General features: G+C 38.4%; 1 protein-coding gene across 1 annotated transcript in view; it reads left to right on the top strand.

The window, feature by feature from the left end:
- KCNH1 (potassium voltage-gated channel subfamily H member 1) overlaps positions 1-24202 on the top strand; it is a 329150-nt gene that overhangs the window by 66610 nt on the left and 238338 nt on the right. The window contains exons 6-7 of the mRNA XM_072948224.1: positions 7179-7571; positions 7817-7917. Of these exons, the coding sequence (XP_072804325.1) occupies positions 7179-7571; positions 7817-7917 (494 nt within the window). The remainder of the gene's footprint in view (positions 1-7178; positions 7572-7816; positions 7918-24202) is intronic.

Here is a 24202-nt window from a genome sequence, read left to right as displayed (position 1 = left end):
TTCTGAGGAAGGTGGAACAGTCTCATGGGAATTGTTCTGATAAACATGAATAATTAGTCATTTGTCATTGCACTCTAAAAAGACTCTTGGTTGACTACACTATACTTAAGTGTAAATACTTAAGACTTAAAGACTATACTTAACTGGGTGCAAAATACTCTCTTGATCTGGGAAGTTTTCTTAAAAATACTGATTTTCTGTAATGAAACACTCATTCCTTGGAATTGTCCTCTTACTTCTGTTTTCCATATAATTGCTAAAGAGTTGATACCAGAGTGAAATACATAAGATCTCACGTCAGACTCTCAGTGCTTGGCCTTAGGGGAATAATTCATGGCCTTTTAACGTAAAGATTTGGAAAAAGAATGTGTCACAGTTCTCCTGATCAAATGTCCTGGCTTCCAAGTCTACTTGCAGAATGCAGAAACCCCATGATTTCAGTGTGGGAGGCTGCATCCCAGAGATGGGAAGAGGAAACTGAACACAAGTCCCAACAACCCTCTGAGTCTAGCCTCGCACCTCTGTCCATACCCTTCAGACACATGTTGTTGGAACAGCAGCAGAGGGAGTGTCTGTGGTCAACCTGGCACTGCTGGGAGGGATGGAGACATTGTTGACTCAGGCCTCGGTAACACAGGGCCTGACAGTGTCCTGGAAAGCATCAGAATGGGAAATTCACTTGTAAATAACTGTGGATTATAGTAAACTGTCACAGGAACAGTCATTTTTCTCTGAAAGGGCATTTCCTCCATTGAGCTCCAGGTGACTTTGGTGTGCCATCAGCCGGTGACCGCTTACTTGTGGATTCTTTTGAATTCTTGCTGAATAGTTTTATCGCCCAGACTATATTTTGTAAACATACGATGAGTTACAAAATAGCTCAGACCTCCCTTTCCCCTGCCCTTCCCTTAGCTCAGTGCCCAGGACTCCTTCCTTAAATATAATGCTTGTAATTCATCTGTGTTCAGTTCATTTTTTAAAATTAAACTTGTTTTGAGATAATTGTAGATTCACATGCGGTTTTAAGAACGAATACAAAGAGATCCCATGTGCTTTTTACTTAGTTTCCCCTGATGGTAACTTCCTGCAAAACTACAACACAATATCACAGCCAAGGTACTGACATTGGTGCAGTCAAGATACAGAACATTTCCCTCACCAGGAGAACACCTCTTGTTGCCTTTTTATAGCCTTCCTACCCTTATCCCCTCCTTAAGCCCTGGCAAACTCTGATCTTTTCTCTATTCCTATAATTTTGTCATTTCAAGGATGTTATATAAATGGAATCATACAGTGTGTTGTCTTTGGGGACTGGCTTTATAAACCTCTGGAGATTCACCCAGGTTGTTGGTTGTATCAGTAGTTGGTATGTTTTCATGGCTGAGTAGTTTTCTCTGGTTTGGATGTACCACAGTTTACTTACCATTCATCTGTTGAAGGACATCCGGGTCAATCCTAATTTTTGATATTACAGATACACTTGCTCTGAGCATTCATGTACTGGTTTTTGCATGAACATGAGTTTTCATTTTTCTGGGATAAATGCCCAGAAGTGTAATTGTTGTTGCATATTTAGTTGTTTAATAAATTGCCAAACTCTTTTCTGGAGTGGCTGTACCATTTTACATTTCCATTAGCAGTATATGAGAAATCTGGTTTATCTGCATTCTCACCAGCATTTGATGTTGTCACTGTTTTTTATGTTGGCTATTTTGATAGGTACATAGTGTTATCTCATTATAGTTTTAATTTGCATTTTCCTGATAGCTAATGATGTCAAACATCTTTTCATGTGCTTATTTGCCATCTGTATACCTTCTTGGCTGAAATGTCCGTTCATAACTTTTCCTCATTTTCTGATTGGATTGTTTATTTTTTTGTTAAGCTTTGAGATTATACATTATAAAGTATGTATTCTAGATCCTATTTATTTGTTGGATATGTGGTTTGTAAACATTTTCTCCAAATCATAGCTTGGCTTTTCATCCTTCTAGAGTCTTTTGTGAAACAAAAGTTTTAAATTTTGATGATGTCCAGTTTATCAGTTTTTTCCTTTATGGATTGTGCTTGGGGTTTAGTCTAAGAATACTTTGCCTAGACCTAGGTTCCAAAGTTATTCATCTATGTTTTTTTCCCTAAAACTTCTATGTTTTACATTTAAGCCTGCAATCCAATTTTTGTGTAAGATGTAAGAGTTCTATTGAGGTTCTTTTTGGTTCTTTTTTTTTTTTTAAACCTATGAATGTTTTTTGCTCCAGCAGCATTTGTTGAAAAGGCTGTCTTTCCTCCACTGAATTGCTTTTTGTGCCACTGTCAAAAATCAGTTTGGCATTTGTGTGGGTCTATTTCTGGGTTCTCTATTCTGTTCCATTAATCTATAAGTCTGTTTTTCTATCAGTATCATACAGTCTTAATTACTGTGCTATATATCAGGTCTTGAAATTGGCTAGACTGATGCCTCCCGCTTTATTCTTATTCAGAATTATTTTAGCTCTGCCTATTCCTTTGCCTTTCCATATAAATTTTAGAATAATCTTGTATATATCTACAAAAACTCTTGCTGGCATTCTGATAGGAATTCTGGTAAACTTGTATATCAGTTTGGAGAGAATGGAAATCTTTAGTGTGTTGAGTCTTCTAATTTACCAACAGTGCATGTTTCCATTTATTTATATCTTCTTTGATTTCCTTTATCAGCACTTTTTAAATTTTTAGCATATAAGTTCTGTGCATGTTTTACTATACCTATACCTAAGTAGTTTTTGAGTGATTATAAATGGTATTATGTAATTTTGGTGTTCATTTCTAGTATATGGAAATACAGTGATTTTTGTTGGTTTATCTTGTATCATGTGACCTTGCAGAACTCATTTGTTAGTTCTAGGAGTTTATATGGAATATTTGATGTACACCATTATGTCATTTTCAAATAGGGATATTTTTATTTCTTCCTTTCTAATCTGGATGCCTTTTATTGTCCTCCTTTTCTTTCTTCCCCACCTCCTTTTTTTTTTTTTTTTGCCTTATTGCAATGGCAGAGCTTTACTGAATAAGAGTAGTGAAAGCTGGTATGTTGCCTTCTTCTTGATCTTGAAAGGAAAGCCTTCAGTCTTTCTCCAAGTATGTCAGCTGTAGTTTTTTTTAATATATGCTTTTTATCAAGTTGAAGTTCCTCTCTACTCTTTTTTTTCTGAGTTTTTATCTTGAATAGATGTTGAATTTTGTCAGATTTTTTTTTCTGTATCAGTTGATAAGATCATGTGATTTTTCTTCTTTAGCCTGTTACTATGGTGAATTACATTGATTCATTTTTGAATACTGAATTACTTTCCACCCTTGGAATATACCCCACTTGGTCATTTCTTTATCTATTGGTGAAATCCATCTGCTACTATTTGTTAAGGATTTTTTGCATCTATATTTATAAAAGATATTGGTTTGTAATTGTCTTGTGTGTGTGTGTGTGTGTGTGTGTGTGTGTGTGTATGCTGTCTTTGACTGGTTTTGGAATCAAGGTAATACTAGCTTCACAAAATGAATTGAGAAATATTCCCTCTGCTTTTATTTTCTGGAAGAGACTGCATAGAATTGTTGTTAATTCTTTGTTAAATTTTGGTACCATTATCCATTAAACCACCTGGGCCTGGAGATTTCTCTTTTGGGGGTTTTAAAATTATGAATTCAATTTTCTTATTGTTTATAGGGCTGTGAATTGTGGTAGTTTGTGTTTTTCGAGGACCATTTCATCTAAGTAGGCAAATTTATATATGCAGAGTTGTTTGTAGCATTCCTGTTACCTTTTTGGTATCTACATGGTTTATTGTTATATCTCTTATTTCATTCCTGATTCTTCTGGTAATCTGTGGCTTTTCTACTTTTTTTTTCTTTTTCAGTCTTGCTATAGGTTTTCAATTTTATTGATTTTTCAAAGATCACTGGTTTTCTCTACCATTTTCCTATTTTCAATTTCACTGATGTCTGTTCTTAGCTTTATTTCCTTCCTTCTGCTTGCTAATTTACTTTTATTTTGTTCTTTTTTAGGTCCTTGAGATGAGATTGCACATTATTGTTTGAGACTTTTGTCTTTTTTCTTACGCAAACATCTCGTGCTGTAAATTTCCCTTTCAGTACTGCTTTAGCGGCATTTTGATATGTTGTATTTTGATTTTCATTGAGTTCAGTGTATGTTTAAATTTCCCTTGAGACTTCTTCTTTGGCTCATGGATTATTTAGAAGTGTGTTGTTTTCAAGTGTTTGGGTATTTCATTTCCAAGTATTTGAATATTTTCCTGTTATCTTTCTGTTATTGATTTCTAGTTTGATTTCACTGTAGTCAGAGAACACACCTGTGTGATTTAAATTCTGTTAAACTTGTCAAAATTTGTTTTATGGGCTTGTACATGGTCTATCCTAGGTAGGGTCCCACGTGCACTTGAAAAGAATGTGCACTCTGCTCTTGCTGGGTGGAGTGCGTTATAAATATTGACGAAGTCCTGCTGGTTTATGTTGTCACTGAGTTCTTCTATATCCTTGCTTATTTTCTGTATTGTTGTTCTGTCAGAGGTTGAGAGAGGAATATGGATTTGTCTATTTCATCTTTCAGTAAGTTTTGGCTTCACATATATTTGGAGCTCTTTTGTTTGGTGCATACACGTTAGGATGTTTTTGTGGTGAACTGACCCTTTCACCATTAGGTAGTGTGTCTTTCTGTCTGTTGTTTAGGTTGGGTAATTCCTATTGTTTTGTCTTTAAGTTCACTGATTCTTTCCTCTGTCTCCTCCCTTCTGCTGAACCTATCTACTGAATTTTTAAAATCAGTTATTATATTTTTGGTTCTAAAGTTTTCGATAGTTGATCTTTAGATCTTCTCTTTCTGTGCTGAGACCTTCTATTTCTTTGCTATTTGTTTTCTATTTCTTTGCTATTTGAGACTTTCTATTTTTTTGTTTCAAGTGTGTCTGTAATTGCTCATTCAAGCGTTTTTATGATGGCTATTTTAAACCCTTTGTCAGATATTTCTCACATCTCTGTCATCCTGATTGTTGGCATCAACTGATTTTATGTTTTTCAATCAGTTTGATGCTTTCCTGGTTCTTGATATAATGAGTGATTTTTTTGTTGTTTAAATGGGCATTTGGATATTATTCTGTTGTTATGCTATGAGACGCTGGGTCTTTAAATTTAAACATTTTGTTTTAGGTGGCCACTTTTGACACAAATATGGCAGAGGAAGGGTAGACATCCCCTCGTTTCTTCCAGGTTGGGACAGCAGTTCAGGTTTCCAACTCAGCCTCCATTGACACTTGATAGTGATGGGTAAGAGTGGGAGTTACGGCTCCGCACAAAGCTTACATTGATACCTCTCTGCATTGTGGGGGTGGGGGCCTCATTTCTGCCTCGTGGAGGGGAAAGGAAGTCCAGGCTTCCTACTGGGCCTTCTCTGGTAATAGTCCTGTAGGCAGGAGGCTGGGGCTGGGTGCTTCATTACAGTCTTGAGAAGGGGGAAGTCCTGGCTTCCTAGTAGCCTTTGCTGACCTGGATGGGACTGGGGCCACAGCCTTTTCTGTAGCGGTTAGCCAATAGAGTGGTTATTATCTAAAATGTTCTGTCTTTTGAGGTTGCCCCCTTCCCAGTCTTTGAGAGTGGGCTTTTGTTGGAACTCTTTTTGTCTGCACCCACTGGCGTTTCCAGGTTGCTGACTTCTTCAGTTCCAAGACTAGGAATATATGAGGCAAAAAGAAAACCCAGAGAACTCACTGCAGGGAACTGTAGTATTCCTAGCCAGTTTTCTTTCCTGTTTCCACCTTTTAGTGTCTTCTGATGTTTGTTTTCCATATAACGTTGAAGGTGAAAACCATCCATGATACTTTCTTGGAACCAAGCTTCTCTGTACTTCATTGTTTGCTAAGTCTGCTTGCTTAGAAGCCTGTTATTTAGGGAAACATAACCTTGATGTGAAACAGCATGTGTTTTCAATCCAACTAGACCTAGTTTGGAATCCTGGTTCCATCTTGTGCTAGCTGTATGACTTTGAAGTTTAGTCATTCACTTAAAAACTGTCCTGTAGTGCCTATTCTGGACCATGCTGGGCTGTGGGAATTAAGTGAGGAGTACCTTTCAGTGCTCCCTTTTCTTCGTTTTCTAGTCATTAGCAAGTCTAGTTGGTTTTACTTGAAAAATATATCCAGAATCGGACTACTTTTCTCCATCACCCCAACTTTTCCCCATGCTTTTGTAATAAGTTCCCTGATTCTGTTCTTCCTTCTCATCCTTTGCCTCAATTCATTATCTACACAGCAGGCATGGTGATCTTTTAAAAGCATGCATCAAATTATTATTCTCTTACTTAAAACCCTATACTCAGACATACTGAGAATAAAAAAACACACCTCCCTATGGCCCACTAGGGTCTGTGTGGTTCCCCCCTGAGTTCATCCCGCATGCCTTCCCCCTTCATTTAGTGTGCTTTAGTCATACCAGACTTTTTTCTTTTCCTGAAAATATCAAAGTTATCCCACCCTGGCGTCATTATACCAGTTATCCCCTCTAACTTGGATAACTTTTTCCTGCAAAGTTTGAATGGCTGGTGTCTTGTTTTCATCCAGGCTGTAGTTCAAACGCTCTCCTTCCCCTTCTCCTCAAGTCATATTCTATCAAATCCCCTTGTGCCCCATCCCAGCCTCTTATTTAGCTCTTCTTACGCTTTGAAATTATCTTGATTTGTCTGCTGGACTGAGCTCCACCAGGGCAGGGATCATGCTGTTTCCTTCATTGCTGTACACCCCATGTCTAGAACAATTCCTGGCACAGAGCAATCAGTATTTGTTGAGTAAAGTTACTTAATTCTCTTGCACCTCAGTTTCTCACTTGTCACACAGAATAATAATTGGCTAATAAAACAAGCTTGTATTTAGAATTAAGTGAGATAAGACATGTAGGTGAAGTACTTAATACAGTGATTGGCTCACAGTAAGCCAAATAATGGTTTGTTATTGTTTCATTCCGACTGTTTGTGTTACAGTGTTCACTTCCTTTCTCCCGTACTCCTCTGGTACCTGTTCTTGCACCTGGATCCGTCCGAAGTGTCATGAGTGTTTATCAGTGACAGATGCTGACTGGTTAGACGCTTACAATGAAACCCTAACTTAGTTCTCTCTTGGCCATGTTTTTCTGTACAGGTTCTGCAGCTGGGCTCAGACATCCTTCCCCAATACAAGCAAGAGGCACCAAAGACTCCCCCTCACATCATCTTACATTACTGTGTTTTTAAGACCACGTGGGATTGGATTATCTTGATCTTAACCTTCTACACAGCCATCTTGGTCCCTTACAATGTCTCCTTTAAGACCAGACAGAACAACGTGGCCTGGCTGGTTGTGGATAGCATCGTGGACGTCATCTTTTTGGTGGACATTGTGCTGAATTTTCATACCACCTTTGTTGGACCAGCTGGGGAGGTGATTTCTGACCCCAAACTCATCCGCATGAACTACCTGAAGACGTGGTTTGTGATTGACCTTCTGTCCTGTTTGCCATATGATGTCATCAACGCTTTTGAGAACGTGGATGAGGTTAGTGCCTTTATGGGTGATCCAGGGAAGATTGGTTTTGCTGATCAGATTCCACCACCCCTGGAGGGGAGAGAGAGTCAGGTACATCCCTCAAATCTCAGACCTTGTTGTCATGTCTTTAACTTAACTGTGGGTGGTCAGCAGAAGAGTAATTAAATGGATGGGAACTAGCATGACTGATGTCCGGAACTGAGGGAGCATGATGCTTGCTCGATACCCTCGCCTGCTGTTCTTGTCCTTTGTAGTTTCGGGGGCATCCTGCATGGCAGTGGATGAATGTGGAGGAGACCAAAGGCTTCCCTCCTTTGGAGTGCAAGCCACTGGCTCGGGTGGTGGGGCTGCAGAAGCAGGCATGCGTTGTTACTGCATTGGTGAATCTTTCACTTGTATGCAATTGCTGAATGCCTACCTGTTGGTTATTCTAATTATGGGGACTTTTCTATCACCTGCTGCTGAACTCTGGCTCTTTCAAAGCTAATTAACTTCTGGCAACAGGGATGCTATTTCGCTCCAAGTTTGCTTGCCTTCCCTGCCCCGCCCGTGGTAAATGGTTGGGGAAGAATGAGTTATTTCTTTGCTAACGTGAGTTTTGGAGGTGACTGGTGACATTCGCTTGTCCCTGTTCTCCCTGGCCTACATTTGCTGAGATAGTCAGGCTGTGGTTCATTCTGGCTCTTGTGGCTACAGGGAGTAGTGCTGTTACTGGATTATACTGATTCTGGATTGTTAGTCCTACAGGCCGAGGGAGGAACTGAAAGAAGATAAATGCTCTGTAAATGTGCTGGAATCAGGACTTGCTTAAACAGTCAGTGATTGGGTGCCTGGGACACGTCACAGCAGGAAGGGGGCCACTGGGCTGGTTAAAGTGATTTCCTCCTTTGAAAAACCAAGAATGTCACATCATTGCGAAGGGAAATGTCAGGTTCTTATCTAGTTTAAGTGTTCTATGGGAATTGTTCTTCTAGTTGACACGTTAGTTGAATTAAGATAAGGCAGTTCATCTGGTAAGTCTTCAGCCTCGGATAGTGGTGGCCCTCATTGTCTTCTATTATGGAGGGTCCCAGAGGTCTCAGTCTGGCTGGGCTGCTAACTGAGTGGGTCCTCCAGGAAGCCACTGGGAGGCTGAGTTGGGGCAGGATACACTCTTGGGACTAAAGGGAGCTAGTGAGACTCAGCCTTGAGATCGTTGGTAGGAACAGCCAGCTCCTTGCCAAGACACAAGACCTGTAGGATACAAGAATTGATGTCTTGCTGGTGGCGTAACGATGCCTCTCTGTCTTCAGATCAGTACCAGCAGTGGGGGAGGACTTCAGCCCCTTCCTCTGAGAGCATCCAGCTGCCTACTACTTTGCTTTCCAGTAGAGAGGAGCTGATTTTCAGATGCTCTAGACTCAGAACAACCCCTGCTTTGATCTGTGTGGTGTGTTTTTTTTTTTTTAAATGTACTTTAAAATCCCAAGGAATAATTCTCTGCATGGCTTGTGTGGATTTTGTAGGGGGATTAAATGAGTCGAGACTGATCATTTAAGAGAACAAAATCATCCCTGAAGTGAAATATTGAGATTCTTAAATGTGAGTTTTAGTACATGTTAGGAATATTTTTCTCTGTGAGCACATTTCTAGAAAACTTTATGTTAGTTAGGAAAATATGATCATTTTGGCTTAGATAACTCAACTGATTTGTTTCAACCTAAAAGAGCTTCTTAAACACATATGGGAAATTAAATTTAACTTTAAAAAAACTGGTTGAGTTTTTTAAAATAAACCATTTGCTACTTATAGCAATGGCCTTGAAAGTTTGCAAATAAATAGAACAGTTCTTTGGCTTCCACAGTTTCTTATTAATATTGGCAGAGCTGTAAACACAGATGTAAATGTGTCAAGATCACCTTGGAGGTTAGCAGAGCAGAGAGCTTCTTCCCGGGCACTGTGTATGCTGGGTTGGAACTCCTTTGCCGTTAATTGTGAGCACCCCTGATTTCTGATTTCCAGAGTCATGAAATAGACTGTAGTTAGGAAATTCATAATTCCTCTGTAGCTTTCTAGTTGGCAAAGGGTTTAGCATCAAAGCTCTCACTACCATGCCTTGATCCTAAATAATGATATGAATATCAAGGGGTTATACCTACAATTTGCTTCTGTAAAGACTTGATTTTATTTTATTTTATTTTTTATTGAAGTATAGTCAGTTTACAACATTGTGTCAAATTCTGGTGTACAGCATAATGTTTCAGTCATATATATACATGCATATATTCCTTTTCATATTCTTTTTCATTATGAGTTACTCTAAAATATTAAATATAGTTCCCTGTGCTATGTTTAATATTTATATAATATCTGCAAATCTCGAGCTCCCAATTTACCCCTTCCCAGCCCCTCCCCCCTTGGTAATGATAAATTTGTTTTGTATGTCTGTGAGTCTGTTTCTGTTTTGTAAATAAGTTTATTTGTGTAAAGACTTGATTTTATGCTTAGTAACTCCTTTTAAAGCTTTGGCTCACACCTGAAAGAATGCCATTCTCTAACCTTGATAGTGGAGTTGGGGGAGAGCAACATGAGGAGACTGAAGAGTTGGCTGCTGGTCCTCTTGGTCTCACCCATTAGGCTGGCTGAGAACCCTGTGCACATCATTTAGCCCTTCTGGATCACAGTCTTCCTGTCTACATCCTGGGGGTGACAGTACCTTACCTGTCTGAAGGCATGGCATTTGGGCAGTGGATTTTGAGTTTCTGGCCAGCTGCAAAATCTGGGAGTTCTAAAAATCTCTTTTGTGTTAGTCTCACCTCCAGACTGACTATAAAAATGGACTAACCTCCTCCCTGTGATGGGAGGGGGTGGAAGGTGGGGTGGGTTGGGAGCAGTTAGCAGGCTATGATAAGTAGACCTCTTGGAGGTCAGAGCCCAGTAGCCCTGTGGAGGTTCAACCCTCTTAACTCACAAATAGGGAAACAGACCCGGGGGGAATATGACTCACTCAAGAGGGCACAACAAATCATGCAGTCCCAGTAATATTCTGTCCCCTTCTGACTCTTCTCTATTCTGAATAGTGACAGATTTGATAAAATAGGGACGAAACACTGAAGGATACACTGATTCAAACTGAGTCGAAACTGACCAAGAAGCTCCCGTGCGTGGCTCACCCGTTGGCTTGGTGGTTGTGGTAGGGAGGTTGGGCACTGGCTACGGGGAGGTGGGCGGCTGCATTTTCCCCCAGGCATCTGAGGTGGTGATGAGATAGGAGGTTTAAGGTGCTGGCCAGGGGACAGATCCAGCACAGTTTTCCAGGCACAGGCCTTTTTGTTAAAAGGCACCATTCAGTCAGTGGGCGTGAAGGGCTGGTAGGGCTGAGAGGAGGTTGGGGGGCCGTGAAGGGCACCCCATCTGTTGAACCTGGATTAGGCTGTGAAAATCCCCTCGGGAGGAGAACTCTGATTAACAGCTCAGCAGGTTCACCGTCGCCATGCACTGTCTTCTTACCCATGCTCTAAGGTTGCGGCTCCCTCTGCCCTTGGCCCTTTCTCTGAGAGTGTGGGGAGAAATAGGAAATTATTGACTTACTTCTCATAAAAAATACAAGGAACCGACCTCTCTCTGGTGTCCTCCTGATTACACCAATGGAATTGTGCCACAGGGGAGACCACCAACTAGGTGGAGAGTGAGCCATGGTGGCTTGGCCATGTGTGTGTGTGGGGTTGGGGTGTGGACGTGGGTTTTGGTGTGGGAGCTCTTGAAGTGAGAGGATCAGACCCTCCCAAGGCTTGGGTCAAGAAAGAGCTAGGTTAAATTGCGAAAGCCAGCAATTGTGAATTCAGTCCCGTGGATGTAGCCTGGGTCTGTGAATTAAGCCGCACAGATGACCCCTTTTGGCTCAACTTGTTTCACTTATGTAGATGGCCTACATTTGCGTCATTCTTCACCCTGTTGGTAATCATCTGTTTTGTAGGCTGTTTGGGAATATGTTTGCACATTAGTTAAACTGGTAAGAGGACAAAAGGGCTGGAAATGGAGCGAACGGAGCTTGGCATGCGTCTGCCGAAGCAAAGCCAGCGGGATCTCTTTCAAGCACTTTGTGGATTATTGGCCTGGTGTGCTTCATGGATTAAAGATGGAGTTATTATTCACAAAACATATTCCCTCTCTTAGGAACCCTTATTGCTGATGGCCAGTGGAGTGTGAAAGTGCAAAGGGGAGGATGGAGCCAATCTTGCCATCTCCAGGGTGACAATTCTGGTGCCCTGCGGCCTGGGGCCAAGAGCATCCTTCTGTCCTTGGTTCTGTAGCCTCAGACAGCAGCACCACTGACTAGTGCCGGTCACAGCTGACACTTGCCAAGGAGATGATCACCCAGCGCAGAACAGGACCGAGGTGTGCTGTTGGAGAGAGAGAGCACCGACAGCTTTCCTTTATCTAGTGCTTCTAACTTTCCAAAATACTTTTGCACAGATTATCTTTCGCATTATTGAAATACAGATGATGTACAATGTTATGTTAGTTTCAGGTGTATTCCATAGTAATTTGTGGAAACGTTCACCACACCAAGTCTAGTAACCATTTGTCTGCATACAACACTATTACATATGATTGACCATATTCCTTGTTGCATAGATTATCTTTATTCTAGCTTTGTGGCGGTGAAGAAACTGTACTGAGCAGGGAGGAAGGTGGTTTGTCAGCTAGGTGTGATTGCCCCCCAGCTGTGCAAATTTAGGGAAGTCATTTCATCTCCCTGGACTTTGCTTACCTTACCCATAAGTTGGGTTCATCCCAGCTCTAACCATCTGTGGCTCTGGGGCAAGTATTATCCCTGCTTTGCAGATGAGGGAAAAGGGCCAGGTTGTCCAGGGAAGGAAACTGGACTCTGGTCTCCTGACCTCTGGATCTGTGCTTCTCCCTGCAGATCATGCTCCCTTATCACAGATCTGGAGATGGAATGAACCACGCCGTGCATTTCATTCCTCGGGTCCCCCTCTCTGAATCATTCCCTCCCTGGCCTCTTCTGACCCCTCTCACACAGCTGAGGGGTGAGAAAGTTTGGGTGGTCAGCCTGGCTGACCCTAAGCTGAGGTTGCTGCTGCGTGTGTGTAGGGCTAGGCAGGGAGCACGGGGTCGGAAGTGACTCCAGGGGCTGGTTGTCCACCCTGCTTCTCTCTCCTGGGCAGATAGTCACCCTTCTGGGTTCTTCTGGGTTCACTATTCCCAGCTCTTCCATGATTTCCTCATCACTGGTGCTGAAAGCAAATTGGACTCATGTACGTTCCTCATTCATCCTGTTGATTTGTAGTTGTCAGTCCTCACTGTGGTTTCTATTTAGGTGGATGGACACCATTTCAGTTTTCAAACAGATGACTCTGCTGCCCAGCTGAATGATGGTAGGAAGCTGTCAGCTAGAAGGCATGAGATGACCAGGGCTTTTCTTTCCTAGACGTCCAGTGATACAGGCAGTCCCCGTGGCTTCTCGTGGCATTTTTTTTTATTACTAGACACTTTTTTTTCAGAGCAGTTTTAGGATTCTAGAATAGAGCAGAAATACAGACCCTCCTTTCACCACCCAGTTTCCCTCTTATTGACATCTTGCATTAGGGCAGTACACTTACTACACCAACACCGATACATTATTACCACTTAAAGCCCAAAGTTTCCATTAGGGTTCACCCTGTGCATTATACATTCTGTGGGTTTTGACAAATGGGTATTGACACTGTATGTCACACAGGGTAGTCTCCCTGCTCTAAACATCCTCTGTGCTCTGCCTGTTCATCCATCTCTCCCCTCTAACTCTTGGCATCTACGGATCTTTTTACTATCTCCATAATTTTGCCTTTTCCAGAATGTCATAATGTTGGAATCACATAGTATGTAGCCTTTTCAGATTGGCTTCTTTTACTTGGAAGTTTGTTTCCTCCAGGTATATCTGAAAGCTTCTTTCTTTTTATTTCTGAATAATATTCCATTGTATGGATATACCATAATTTGTTTATCTATTCCATAATAGCAATTTAAAAAATCACTGAATAGGAGTGGAATAGCATTGGTTATTTAAGCCTGATCAGCAAGCCTTCTCCTGGGGGTTCCTCCTCCTGCGGGTCCCTTGGACATGGAGAGTGGGGCGGAGCTGAGACACTGGCATGCAGACCAGCCCTTCTTAGCAGCCTGGGGTATCTCCTTGATAAAAACCGAAAAATATTTAATTCAAGTTATTATGTCTAATACAGCAGACAGAAAGGTGAGATTGTATTGTAGTATCCTCACATTTCATGCTCTTTTCCTTGGCATTGCTATTTCTTATGTTTATGCTGAGTATTTCTACCATTCAGTTGTTTTGGTAAAAAGAGGACAAAAGCAGACACCTGGCAGTCACCATCTAAGTGTCTTGTTAGCAGCAGGAACTGCTGCTGATGGGTGTGTTTCTCTTCTGGTAATCGGGACTTCCCAGCAGTGGCCACTGGCTGAGGTCTGATTTCAGTGCTAGTATCAGTTTTGCCGCTGTCCCCAGATTGTGAGAAGAATCCATCATAGAACGTTCCCTCTTATTTTAATTAAAAAAAAAAAAAAGTCAGCCTTCTTCCTGATTTGAGCTCACAGTGTGTGAAGGATTGTGGAAGTGACGGGCCTCTTGTTCAAGGAGGGGCTTCAAATAGAAGACCGGGCTGCAAATAGAAGACCGGGCTACAGGTGCTGTACCCTACACTGACACCTGACTCATGATCGTTCTTGTTGGGGGGGGTGTGGGATCAAGGGAGTGGCTTGGGGGAGCATTTTTAACAAGAGGAAGTTGATTCTGGGTGGCTTCCAGGCAGCAGTGATTTACTGTGAAACTGTGATTCCAGAGTTTTAAAAAAAATGTAAAGGCTTCCTGATGCTCGGCGGTAATGCAAGAGCATTACGCTTTGGAGCAAAACAGTTTCAGCTCATGTGCCTGATTGCCCTCTGCTCTCACACTGTCCGTTTCCTCCCGGCTCCTTTTTGGCCAATCCAAGTTCTACTTTTATTTTAGTTCTCCATCAGTATATTTTGGTGTCCTGTTTACAGTGTTCTTCTTTAAAGAATGCTTACCAACTTAGGTGGTAGGGGATGGGAATACAGCTATTCAGTCTGCTCCCAGTCTAGTGGGGGCCACAGGTGATTGACACTGGCACAGAATGTGAGAGGTGCTGTTCCAGGGGGTCAGCTCAGGGTGTTCTGGCTTACTAACTAGTGAGAGAATCTAGGAGGGCTTCCTGGAGGAGGTGACTGGGGTTAGTCTGGTGAGGAGTAAGGAGGGCAGTCTTGTAAGTGAAGAGATGATATGCAGAGCAGTGTGCTCTGGGGGACTAGCAAGGCATTCCTTATGTCTAAAGCAGAGTCAGCATCAGGAGAAGGAGGAGTGGTGAGAGAGAGAGGCAAGATCCAGGGATATAGAGTACCAGGGTCTTGCCAAGGAGTTCACATTTTGTCATGTGGGCAAAAAGAAGCCATCAAGAGTTTTCATTAGGTGCGTGACATGATCTTACTTTGATTTTTGCAAGTGCACCCAGACAGCAGTGGTGAGAATGGGAGGGAAATGACATGTGTCTCCATTTTCCCTCCTCTTATTTCATTGAACCTGCGTCAGTCAGGCTGTCACCTCCACCACTGCACTGAGCCTTGGTCACAAATCAAGTGACTGTGCATGCTCAGGTTTATTTTTGGATTCTATTATGTTCCGCTGCTTTATTTGTTTATTCTTATGTCAATACTACACTGTGTTAATTGGCATAGCATAACTGTAAACATTAAAATCAGTTACCGCCTTTGTCCTTTTTCTTCCAGACTGCCACGCCTGTTCTAGGTCCTTGCACATACATTTAAATTTTAGAGTCAATTTCCACCCAAACACCTTCCCTCCAAAAAAAAAAAAATCTGTAGGGATTTTGATCAGGATTATATTGAATCTAAAAACCAATTTGGAGAGAATGAAACTTGTAATATTGAGTTTTCCAGTTCATGACCATTGAACAGCCATATCATATTTTAGGTCTTCTTTAATTTCTTATTTTGTAGTTCTCAGTGTCAAGATCTTACAGCTGATTTTTTTTTTGGTGCTTTGTCAGTGGGATTTAAAATTTTTTTACTCTTAAATTGTTTATTGTTAATATAAACTATTTATTGACTTTTGTGCTTGCTTTGGCAAAACATGTTAAAATTGTTTCCTAACTTTGCAGCGAAGTTGCTGAATTTGCTTATTAACTGGAATATTTTGTAGGTTCTTTTGGATTTTACATATATAATCATATTTTTGTGAATTAAAAGTATTTTATTTATTTTCTTTCTCAAATCTATATCTGTTATTTCTTTTTCTTGAATTAGTGCTGGCTAGGATCTCCAATGTAACGTCAAATGGAAGTGGAGACAGTAGACATTCTTGTCATTATTAACCTCAGGGGAATATATTCAGTATTTCACTGTTAAGTATTTTGTTGACTTTAATTGTTTTTACTTTGGAAACACTCCTTATTAGATTAAGAAAGGCCTCTAATATTCCTAGTTTTATGAGAATTTTTATCATTAACAGGTTTTAAATTTTACCAAATACCTTTTCTGCATGTATTGAAATAGTATTTTTTTCTTCTTACTTCTGTGAATGTGGCGAATTATATTGATTGACTTTTGCATGTTGAATTAACTTTGCATTCCTGGAATAAATCCTACTTGGTCATGATGTATTGTCCTTTTTGAATATACGTATGATTTTCTAATATTTTGTTTAGGAATTTTGCATCTTTGTTCATGGAAGATATTGGCCTTTCACTGTTTTCCTTGTGATGTCCTTGGCAGGGATATGTAGGAGAGTGTACTCTTTTCCACTAGTCTCTGAAAGAATTTCTGTAACATTAGTATTATTTATTACTTAAGTAATTCATCAATGAAGCTTTCTGGCTCTGAAATTTTCTTTGTGGAAAGATTTTAAATTATTATTTCAGTTTCTTTATCAGATATATGACTATTCAAATGCTCTTTTTTTTCTTGTTTTATATTGTTGAAGATTTCCATTTCATCTAGTGTGCCAAATTTGTTAGCAAAAAGTTACACATAATACACAATTATTATTTTTAAAATACTTAATGAATATACACTGATTTTATTCTTCATTGGTCATTTGAGTCTTCTCTCTGCTCATTATGATCAGTGTGGTAGGGTTTTGTCAATTTTATTAATCTTTTAAAGGACTAACTTTTGACTTTGTTAATTGTCTGTTTTCTGTTTCACTGATTTTTGCTCTTATTTGTATTATTTCCTTTCCTGTACAGTTCTTTGGGGAGGATTTAGTCTACTAGAAATTTTTATCCTAGCTTATTGGGATGAAATCTTTGATCATTCAAGCAAAGATTTAATATATGAATTTAAAGCTAGTTTATCCTCTAAAGCCTTTTAAAAAATCCCAGAAATTTTAGTATGTCATCATCCCATTATTTCAGTTCAAAATACTTTCTTATTTCCACTGTGATCTCTTCTATTTAAAAATGTGTTGCCTAATTTCTAAACATTTGGTAAGTTTCTAGTTATCATTTTATTTTTGATTTCTAGATTAATTCCTCGGTAATAACAAAATATACTATATGATTTTAATCCTTTGAATTTTGTTAAGACTTGCTTTCTGGCTCAGTATCTGGTCTATTTTTGTAAATATTTTGTGTGAATTTGCAAAAAACGTGTATTTTGCAGTTGTTGGTGTTGTATTTTCTATATGCTAATTAGATCAAGTAGATGAATAGCTTAAGCATCTGTATATTAAGACTTTTTTTTTTTTGGTCTGCTTTTTCTGTCAGTTACTGAGAGGTGAGAGGTATGTGAAATCTTCAGCTGTGATTCTGGAATTGTTTACTTCTCCTCTTAGTTCTGTTAATTTTTGCTTCATATATTTTGGAGCTATGTTGCTAGATGTGTACACATGTAGGATTGCTGTGTCTTCCTCTGAATGGGTCCTTTTGTTATTATGACATATCCTTGTTTTTATTTGATAATTTTTGTTGCATTTATATTTAATTTGTCTGATATTAATGTAGACATCCAACTTTCTTTTAGACAGTATTTTCATGGCATGTCTTTTTCCATCACTTTTTTTAAACTATCCTGTGTCCTTATTTTTAAAGGATATTTCTTGTAAATAAAAACCAAGTGACTGGGTCTTTTCAGTTTTTGAAAACCTGGTTCATCAGTATTTGCCTTATAGTTGGAATATTCGTCCACTTATTTTTATCATAATTGCTATCATTGTGTTATAGTCTACCATCTTTCTATTTGTTTTCTGTCTCTCTTACCTGTTTGTAGTTTCCTTGCATCTTCCTTTGCCACCTTCTTTGGATTAACCAAGTATTTATTATTCATTTGATTTCCGATTAGCTTTCTATTTGTCTCTTTTTGTATTCTTTTAGTGCTTATTGTAGAGTTCACAACTGCATTCTCCACATATTAAAAGCTATTTAAATGAGTGCTTTTACCACTTTTCAAATAACGTAAGATCCGTACAACAGTTTAATTCTACTCATCCCCTTTCTTGCACTTCGTGTTATTTTTATTATAAACCTACAGGCCTTTGTTATCATTATTGCATTAAATGGCCAATATCTTTTGATTTATGTATTTTTCACTCTTCCCTTTATTCTCATTTCCTTCTGGGATCATTTTTCTTTCAGCCTAAAGATCTCCTTTAGTCTTTTTCCGTAGTGTTGTTCTTTGGTGATGAACTTTTTAATCATTTGATTGAAATGTCTTTATTTTGCGTTATTTCCCCTGTGCATAGAATTACAGATTTACTTTTTCTTTTTAACTTTTAGCAGTTCAAATTTGTTACTGCTTTTGATGAGAATCCAGATGCTATTTCATTGTTCTCCTGAATGTGATGTTTTCCCCCTGAGGCTTCTTTTAAATTTTTCTATTTATTTATTTTTTTGTTTGTTTTCAACATTTATTAAAAGTTTCTAGGTAGGGTGTTTTTTTTTTTTAATCTTGCTTCATATTTGCTGAGCTTCGTGAATTTGTGGATTGATGGCTTTGATAATTTTTGGAGAAACTTTAACTGTTATATTTTTCTATAGCACTTCTGCTCCATTCTCTCTCTTCTTTGCTTCTAGGACTCCAGTTTTACGAATGTTAGATGATTTGACTATTCCGCATGTCTGTAATGTTCTGTTCTTCATTCTTTTTTCCTATCTATGGTTCAGGCTAGTTTTTGTTGACATATTTTCTAATTCACCAATTCTATCTTCTGCTGTGACCAGTCTGCTGTTAAACCCATCCAAATAGTTCTTAATTTCAAGGAGCGTTTTCAATTCTAGAATGTCCATTTGATTCCCTTTTTCATTTTGTAACAGGTTAATTGAGATATAATTCACACACCATACAAGCCACCTATTTAAAATGTATAATTCAGTGGATTTTACTATATGCATGGAGTTGTGCAACCAGGACCAAAATGAATGTTAGAATTTAAAAAATTAATTGTGGTAAAATACACATTACGTAAAATTCGCCATCTTAACCATTTTTAAGTTGGCAGTTCTGTGTTTACATTGCTGTGGTACCATCACTACTGTTCAGCCACAAACTGTTTGCACCTTGCAAAAGTGAAATTCTATACCTATTAAACAATGACTCTCCATTCCCTCTGCACCATAGCCTCTGGAAACCACCATTTTCTTTCTGTCTCTGTGAGTTTGACTACTGTAGGTGCCACATTATTGGAATTATACAGTAGTTATCTGCTTGTGACTGACTTTTTTCACTTTGCATAATGTCTTCAAGGTTCATTCACACTGTAGCATATGTCAGCATTTCTTTTTTTGGCTGAATAATATTCCATTGTATAGATATACCACATTTTAATATATTCATCCATCAGTAGAACTTGGGTTGCTTTCACTTTTTGGATGTTGTTAATAATGCTGTTGTGAACATGGGTGTACACATACCTATTTAATTCCCTGCTTTCAGTTCTTTTGCTATATACCCAGAAGTGGAATTGCTGGATCATATGATATGTTTAATTTTTTGAGGAACCACTATACTGTTTTCCACGGTGGCTGCACCATTTTACATTCCCACCATTAATACATAAGGGTTCCAATTTCTTCACATCCTCACCAGCACTTGTCATTTTCTATATATAGCCATCGTAACGGATGTGAGTAGACATCCTTATGAGTGTGAGGTGGCTTTTGATTCCTTTTATGAAAAACAGATTTTCTTTACTAGTTTTTCTTCATCCTCATATATCTAAATACAGGCAGAGGAAAGTATTCAGAGAGGTAAGAGAATGAGAACACTGCAAGTTAGAGGAGCCAGTGGAAGATGAAGTTGTTGCAAAGGAGGAATGATCTGCTGAAAGACATTGGTGGTCTGTGGCGGAGCTGTGCAGATATCTTATGATTTCTTCCTCTGTTATCTTTCAATGTTTAACTATGGAGTCCACATATGTTAGCTTATAACAAAGAATGCTTCAGGCTTCAGAGGAGAAATATTCTGTTTCAGTGATGTGCTATCAAGGGAAGCCAGACTAATAGCTAAATTTGAGAATTTCAGGGCAATTTTTAGAAAAAATTTTTTATTTCAATTCTTACATGTTACCTATAACAATTTGGAAAATATAGATGAAGAAATAAAGATTACCAATAATTTTATCTCATTGTTAACATTTTGACATCTATTGTTTCAAGTCTTTTCTTCCCCCTTAGAATATATGCATATATATGTTTACATATGTTTTATTAAAATGGAATTATACTGTATATAGTGAGTTTTAACCCACTGAATTGTCTAAACAAGAGTTATCTTTCTATGACAGTAAATATTCTTTTATAACAGAATTTAAATGATTAAATGATAGTCTATTATATAGACATATCATAATTTACTTAGTGTGTGACATCTAGCTAACCCCCCCTTTTAAAAATTTCTAAAAATGATAACAAACAATGCCACAGAGAATATCTTTGTAAATAAATCTGTATCATACTCTTGATTATTCTTTTCCTGTTCTTTTTTTTTTATTGTATGGTACAACATATGTAGGAAAGTACTCAAAATAGTTTTAACATTGGTTTTATTGTTCCTGAAATATGTGGTACAATTTACCAATGGGGCAATCTGGCCCTGGAATTTTCTTTTTCTGAGGAGGTTTATAATTATGAATTTAATGGCTTTAATAATCAAAGACTTCTTAAAATTATCTATTACTTCTGGAGTTAGTTTTATAAACTATATTTTTCTAGAAATAAAAAAAAATGAGTTTAAATTTGCAAAGTTATTAGTGTGCAGTTGTCCGTAAATAATATCCTTTTATTTTTTAATGTCTGTAGGATATATAGTGCTGTCTCTTTTTCATTCTTGATTTTTAATATTGGTTATATTCTCTCATTTTCATTTTCTTGCTCTCTCTCTTTCTTCCTAGTCAGCATTGCCAGGGGTTATTAACTTTATTATTAAGTGTTTTCGAAGAAACAACTTTTGTTCTAGAATTTTGGAATTTTTATATCTTTCTGGTGATTAATGCCTTTTAGTATTATGAAATGTGTATGTCTATTAGTAATTTTCCTTTGAAGTCTATTTTGTGCAATATTTATAAAACTATACCAGTTTTTGTTTGTTTTTAGCATTTACATGGTATATTTTTCTATCCTTTAACATAAATACTGCTATATTTTTATATTTTGGATATAGCTCTTCTTAAAGGCCTATTTTTAATCCAGTCTGACACATTTGCATTGAAGGATTGAATTAACTGCCTTTCATTAATGTGATATTTTGGTTTATATATTGTTATTTCGCTCTTTTTTGTCCTACTTGTTGTTTTTGTTTTTGTTTTTGTTTTTTTATCTCATTTATTACTTCTTTTGGGTTATTCCAACCCTATATTTACCTTTTATTTTCTTTCACTATTCCTTTAATGGGTATCCTGAAAAATACAACATGATTTTTCCAATTATTATAAATTAATACTTATGCCTCTTCCTAGATGTTGCAAGGATTTTAAAACACTTTAATAATTTTACCATCTTCACTTATGAGCTGTTATTGTCAAGGGTAAATATATGGTATTTTCATTGTTGTTTTATGCAACCAATACTCATGTGTATCTGTTATCCCTTTCATTGTTCCTTAGCCCTTCTACCATCCCTAACTTCCATCTGGTAAATTTTTCCTTCTAGCTGGAGAACACCTTTTAGTATTTAATTTAGTCTGTGGGTGATGAATTTTTGAGTTTTGCTTGTTTGAGAATGTCTTTATGTTGCTTTAATTCTTGAAAGATGTTCGCACTGGATATTGAATTCTAGATTAGAAATTACTTTCTTTTGGTTATTTGGATATATTTTCCCATAATTATCTGACTTCTATTATTTTTTGTGAATTCAGCTCTTGGGCTAACTGTTGTTTCATTGTAGGAATTCTTTTTTTATGTGATTGCTTTTAAGATATTTTCTTTTTGTTTTCTTTTTTTCCTTTCTTATCCTTCTTTTTTTCTCCCTCTCCTTTTCCCTTTTCTTCTCTCCACCCCCTTCTCCTCCTCCTTCTTCTAGCAGTTTTGTTACAGTACACCTAGGTATGGCCACCATCTGTCAGGGACCTTGTGGGTAAGAGATCATTAATGAAAGAGTGATTGATAAAGGCTTTGGGCAATATATAGCAAAACAGCAGGGGATCATGCAGACCTGGGGCTAGTAATAGCAGGAAGCTGAATTAAGATCAGAATTAGGATTATTGCATGAAGGAGTAAGAGGAGCTTTTACTAAAAGCTGGAATCAGAGAGACAGTATGGAGAAAGCTGCTTTACAGGAACTGGCACTTTTGGTCAAGAGATGCAGGCAGCCTATATGGTGACCTGGAAGTTAGCTGGGAAAATAAATAATCTCACTTTCCTTTCTTCTCCCTCTAATCTCTATTGGTTTTTCTCATGACAACGTGGGATACTGAGCATGAGAGTGGATTTAGAGGAGTGTATGGGGTTCATAGGGATTCTTGAATCTGTGACTCAGATGTCACAAATATTTTCCATAAAGGAGCAAGTGCAAATTTTAGACTGTGTTGACTGCATATGATCTCTTCTCTGTCTCTTCTTTTATGACCCTTTAAAAATGTAAAAACCATCCTTAACTCACAGGCTGTATCAAAATAGGCAGCTGACCAAACCTGGCTAACCCCTGTTATGGACTGAGGGGGTTTTGAGGGGATCAATTTTAGGGAATTTGCAGCCACGACCTTTTTATAATTTTATTTCTATTTTCTCTTTCCTCCGCTCTGGAATTCCCAGGACACATATGTTAACCCTTCTCACTGAATCCTGCCTCTTCCAGTTGCTTTTGTATTTTCTAAATTTTTGTCATATTTTTCTTTTCTGATTCATCTCCCAGTTTCCTAATATACTCTTTAGCTCTGCCTAACTAGTCTTAAAATCTATTGCATCCTTAGTTTTGCTTATTGTGTTTTTTAGTGTTAGAATTGCCATAACCTTGTTTTGTAGTTTCCAGTCTTCTGTTGAAATTCTTGATCTTGCCTTTTATCTTGTCAAATACATTAAGGAGAATTATTTTAATGTTTATTCAGTAGCTTCACAATCTGGAGTCTCTGTGGGTCTAGTCTAGTTGTTATTCTGTCGTTTCTCTTCATTTTCTTACATATTGTTTCATATCCTCTTGTGCCTGGTTATTTTTGATTGTGTAGTGGACATTCTATGTGAAAAATTGTAAAATATTGTGGGTCTTAGGATGGTGTTGTTTTCCTCCAGAGAATATTAAAATTTGCTTCTTACAGGTAACTGTAAGAGCACAAGCATCCAGGCTCAGCTGAATATAAACCCAAGGATTGAGGCCATTTGAAGCCGCATTTCAAAACTTTTTCTGGTTTACTTTGCTCTGAAGAATAGCCATTGTGTTTCCAGCCAAAAGCAGGATTACCTGGGCCCCTTTCTTTGGTAGCCTCCAGACTGTTCCTTTTGTTCTCTTAAATCCAGGAGGCTGTCAAAAACAATGCTTAGATCTTCAGCCTCTTAGCTGGCTCTATAGAGTTGGCAAGTACTCTAGGGGAAGGCTGTTTCAAATGTTGGACTTACTCTTTGGGTTTCCATCATCTTCGGGATTTACTTTCGTAATTCTTCAGTGCTTTGCTAGCTTACTGATGCATTCAAGCTGATTAAAAAAGAAAAAAAGTCTGTCCTCACGAATGGAACTGGTACCCTTATAAGAAGAGACTCCAGAGAGCTAACTAGTTCTCTTTCTACCACGTGAGGATGCAATGAGAAATCAGTTGTCTGCAACCTGGAAGGGGGTCCTCACTACAACTCCACCATGCTGGCAGCCCAGTTTTGGACTTCCAGCCTCCCAAAGTGTGGGAACTAAATTTCTGTGGTTGATAAGCCACCCAGTCTATGGTGCTTTGTTATAACAGCTCAAACTGACACTATTCAACCCTCATAGAGTATTATTAGACTTGGATTATAGCTAAATTCTGTCTTGGACTACAGATCCATAGTGCATTATCCACAAGTCTAAAATCCAAAAAAGCTGTGAAAGTTGAGTTTTCATAACCTATTTCTTTGCAGCATCTCCACTGACCTGAATGTACTTGGAGAAAGCTGACCTGAATGGATGTGTAGTACTTATGGGCTTCATGTGTCCAAT

The sequence above is a fragment of the Vicugna pacos genome, chromosome 23 (assembly GCF_048564905.1).
Source record: "Vicugna pacos chromosome 23, VicPac4, whole genome shotgun sequence".
In the NCBI taxonomy this organism is placed as follows: Eukaryota; Metazoa; Chordata; class Mammalia; order Artiodactyla; family Camelidae; genus Vicugna; species Vicugna pacos.
Note: the sequence above shows the minus strand (reverse complement) of the source record. Positions and strands in the feature narration are given on the sequence as shown.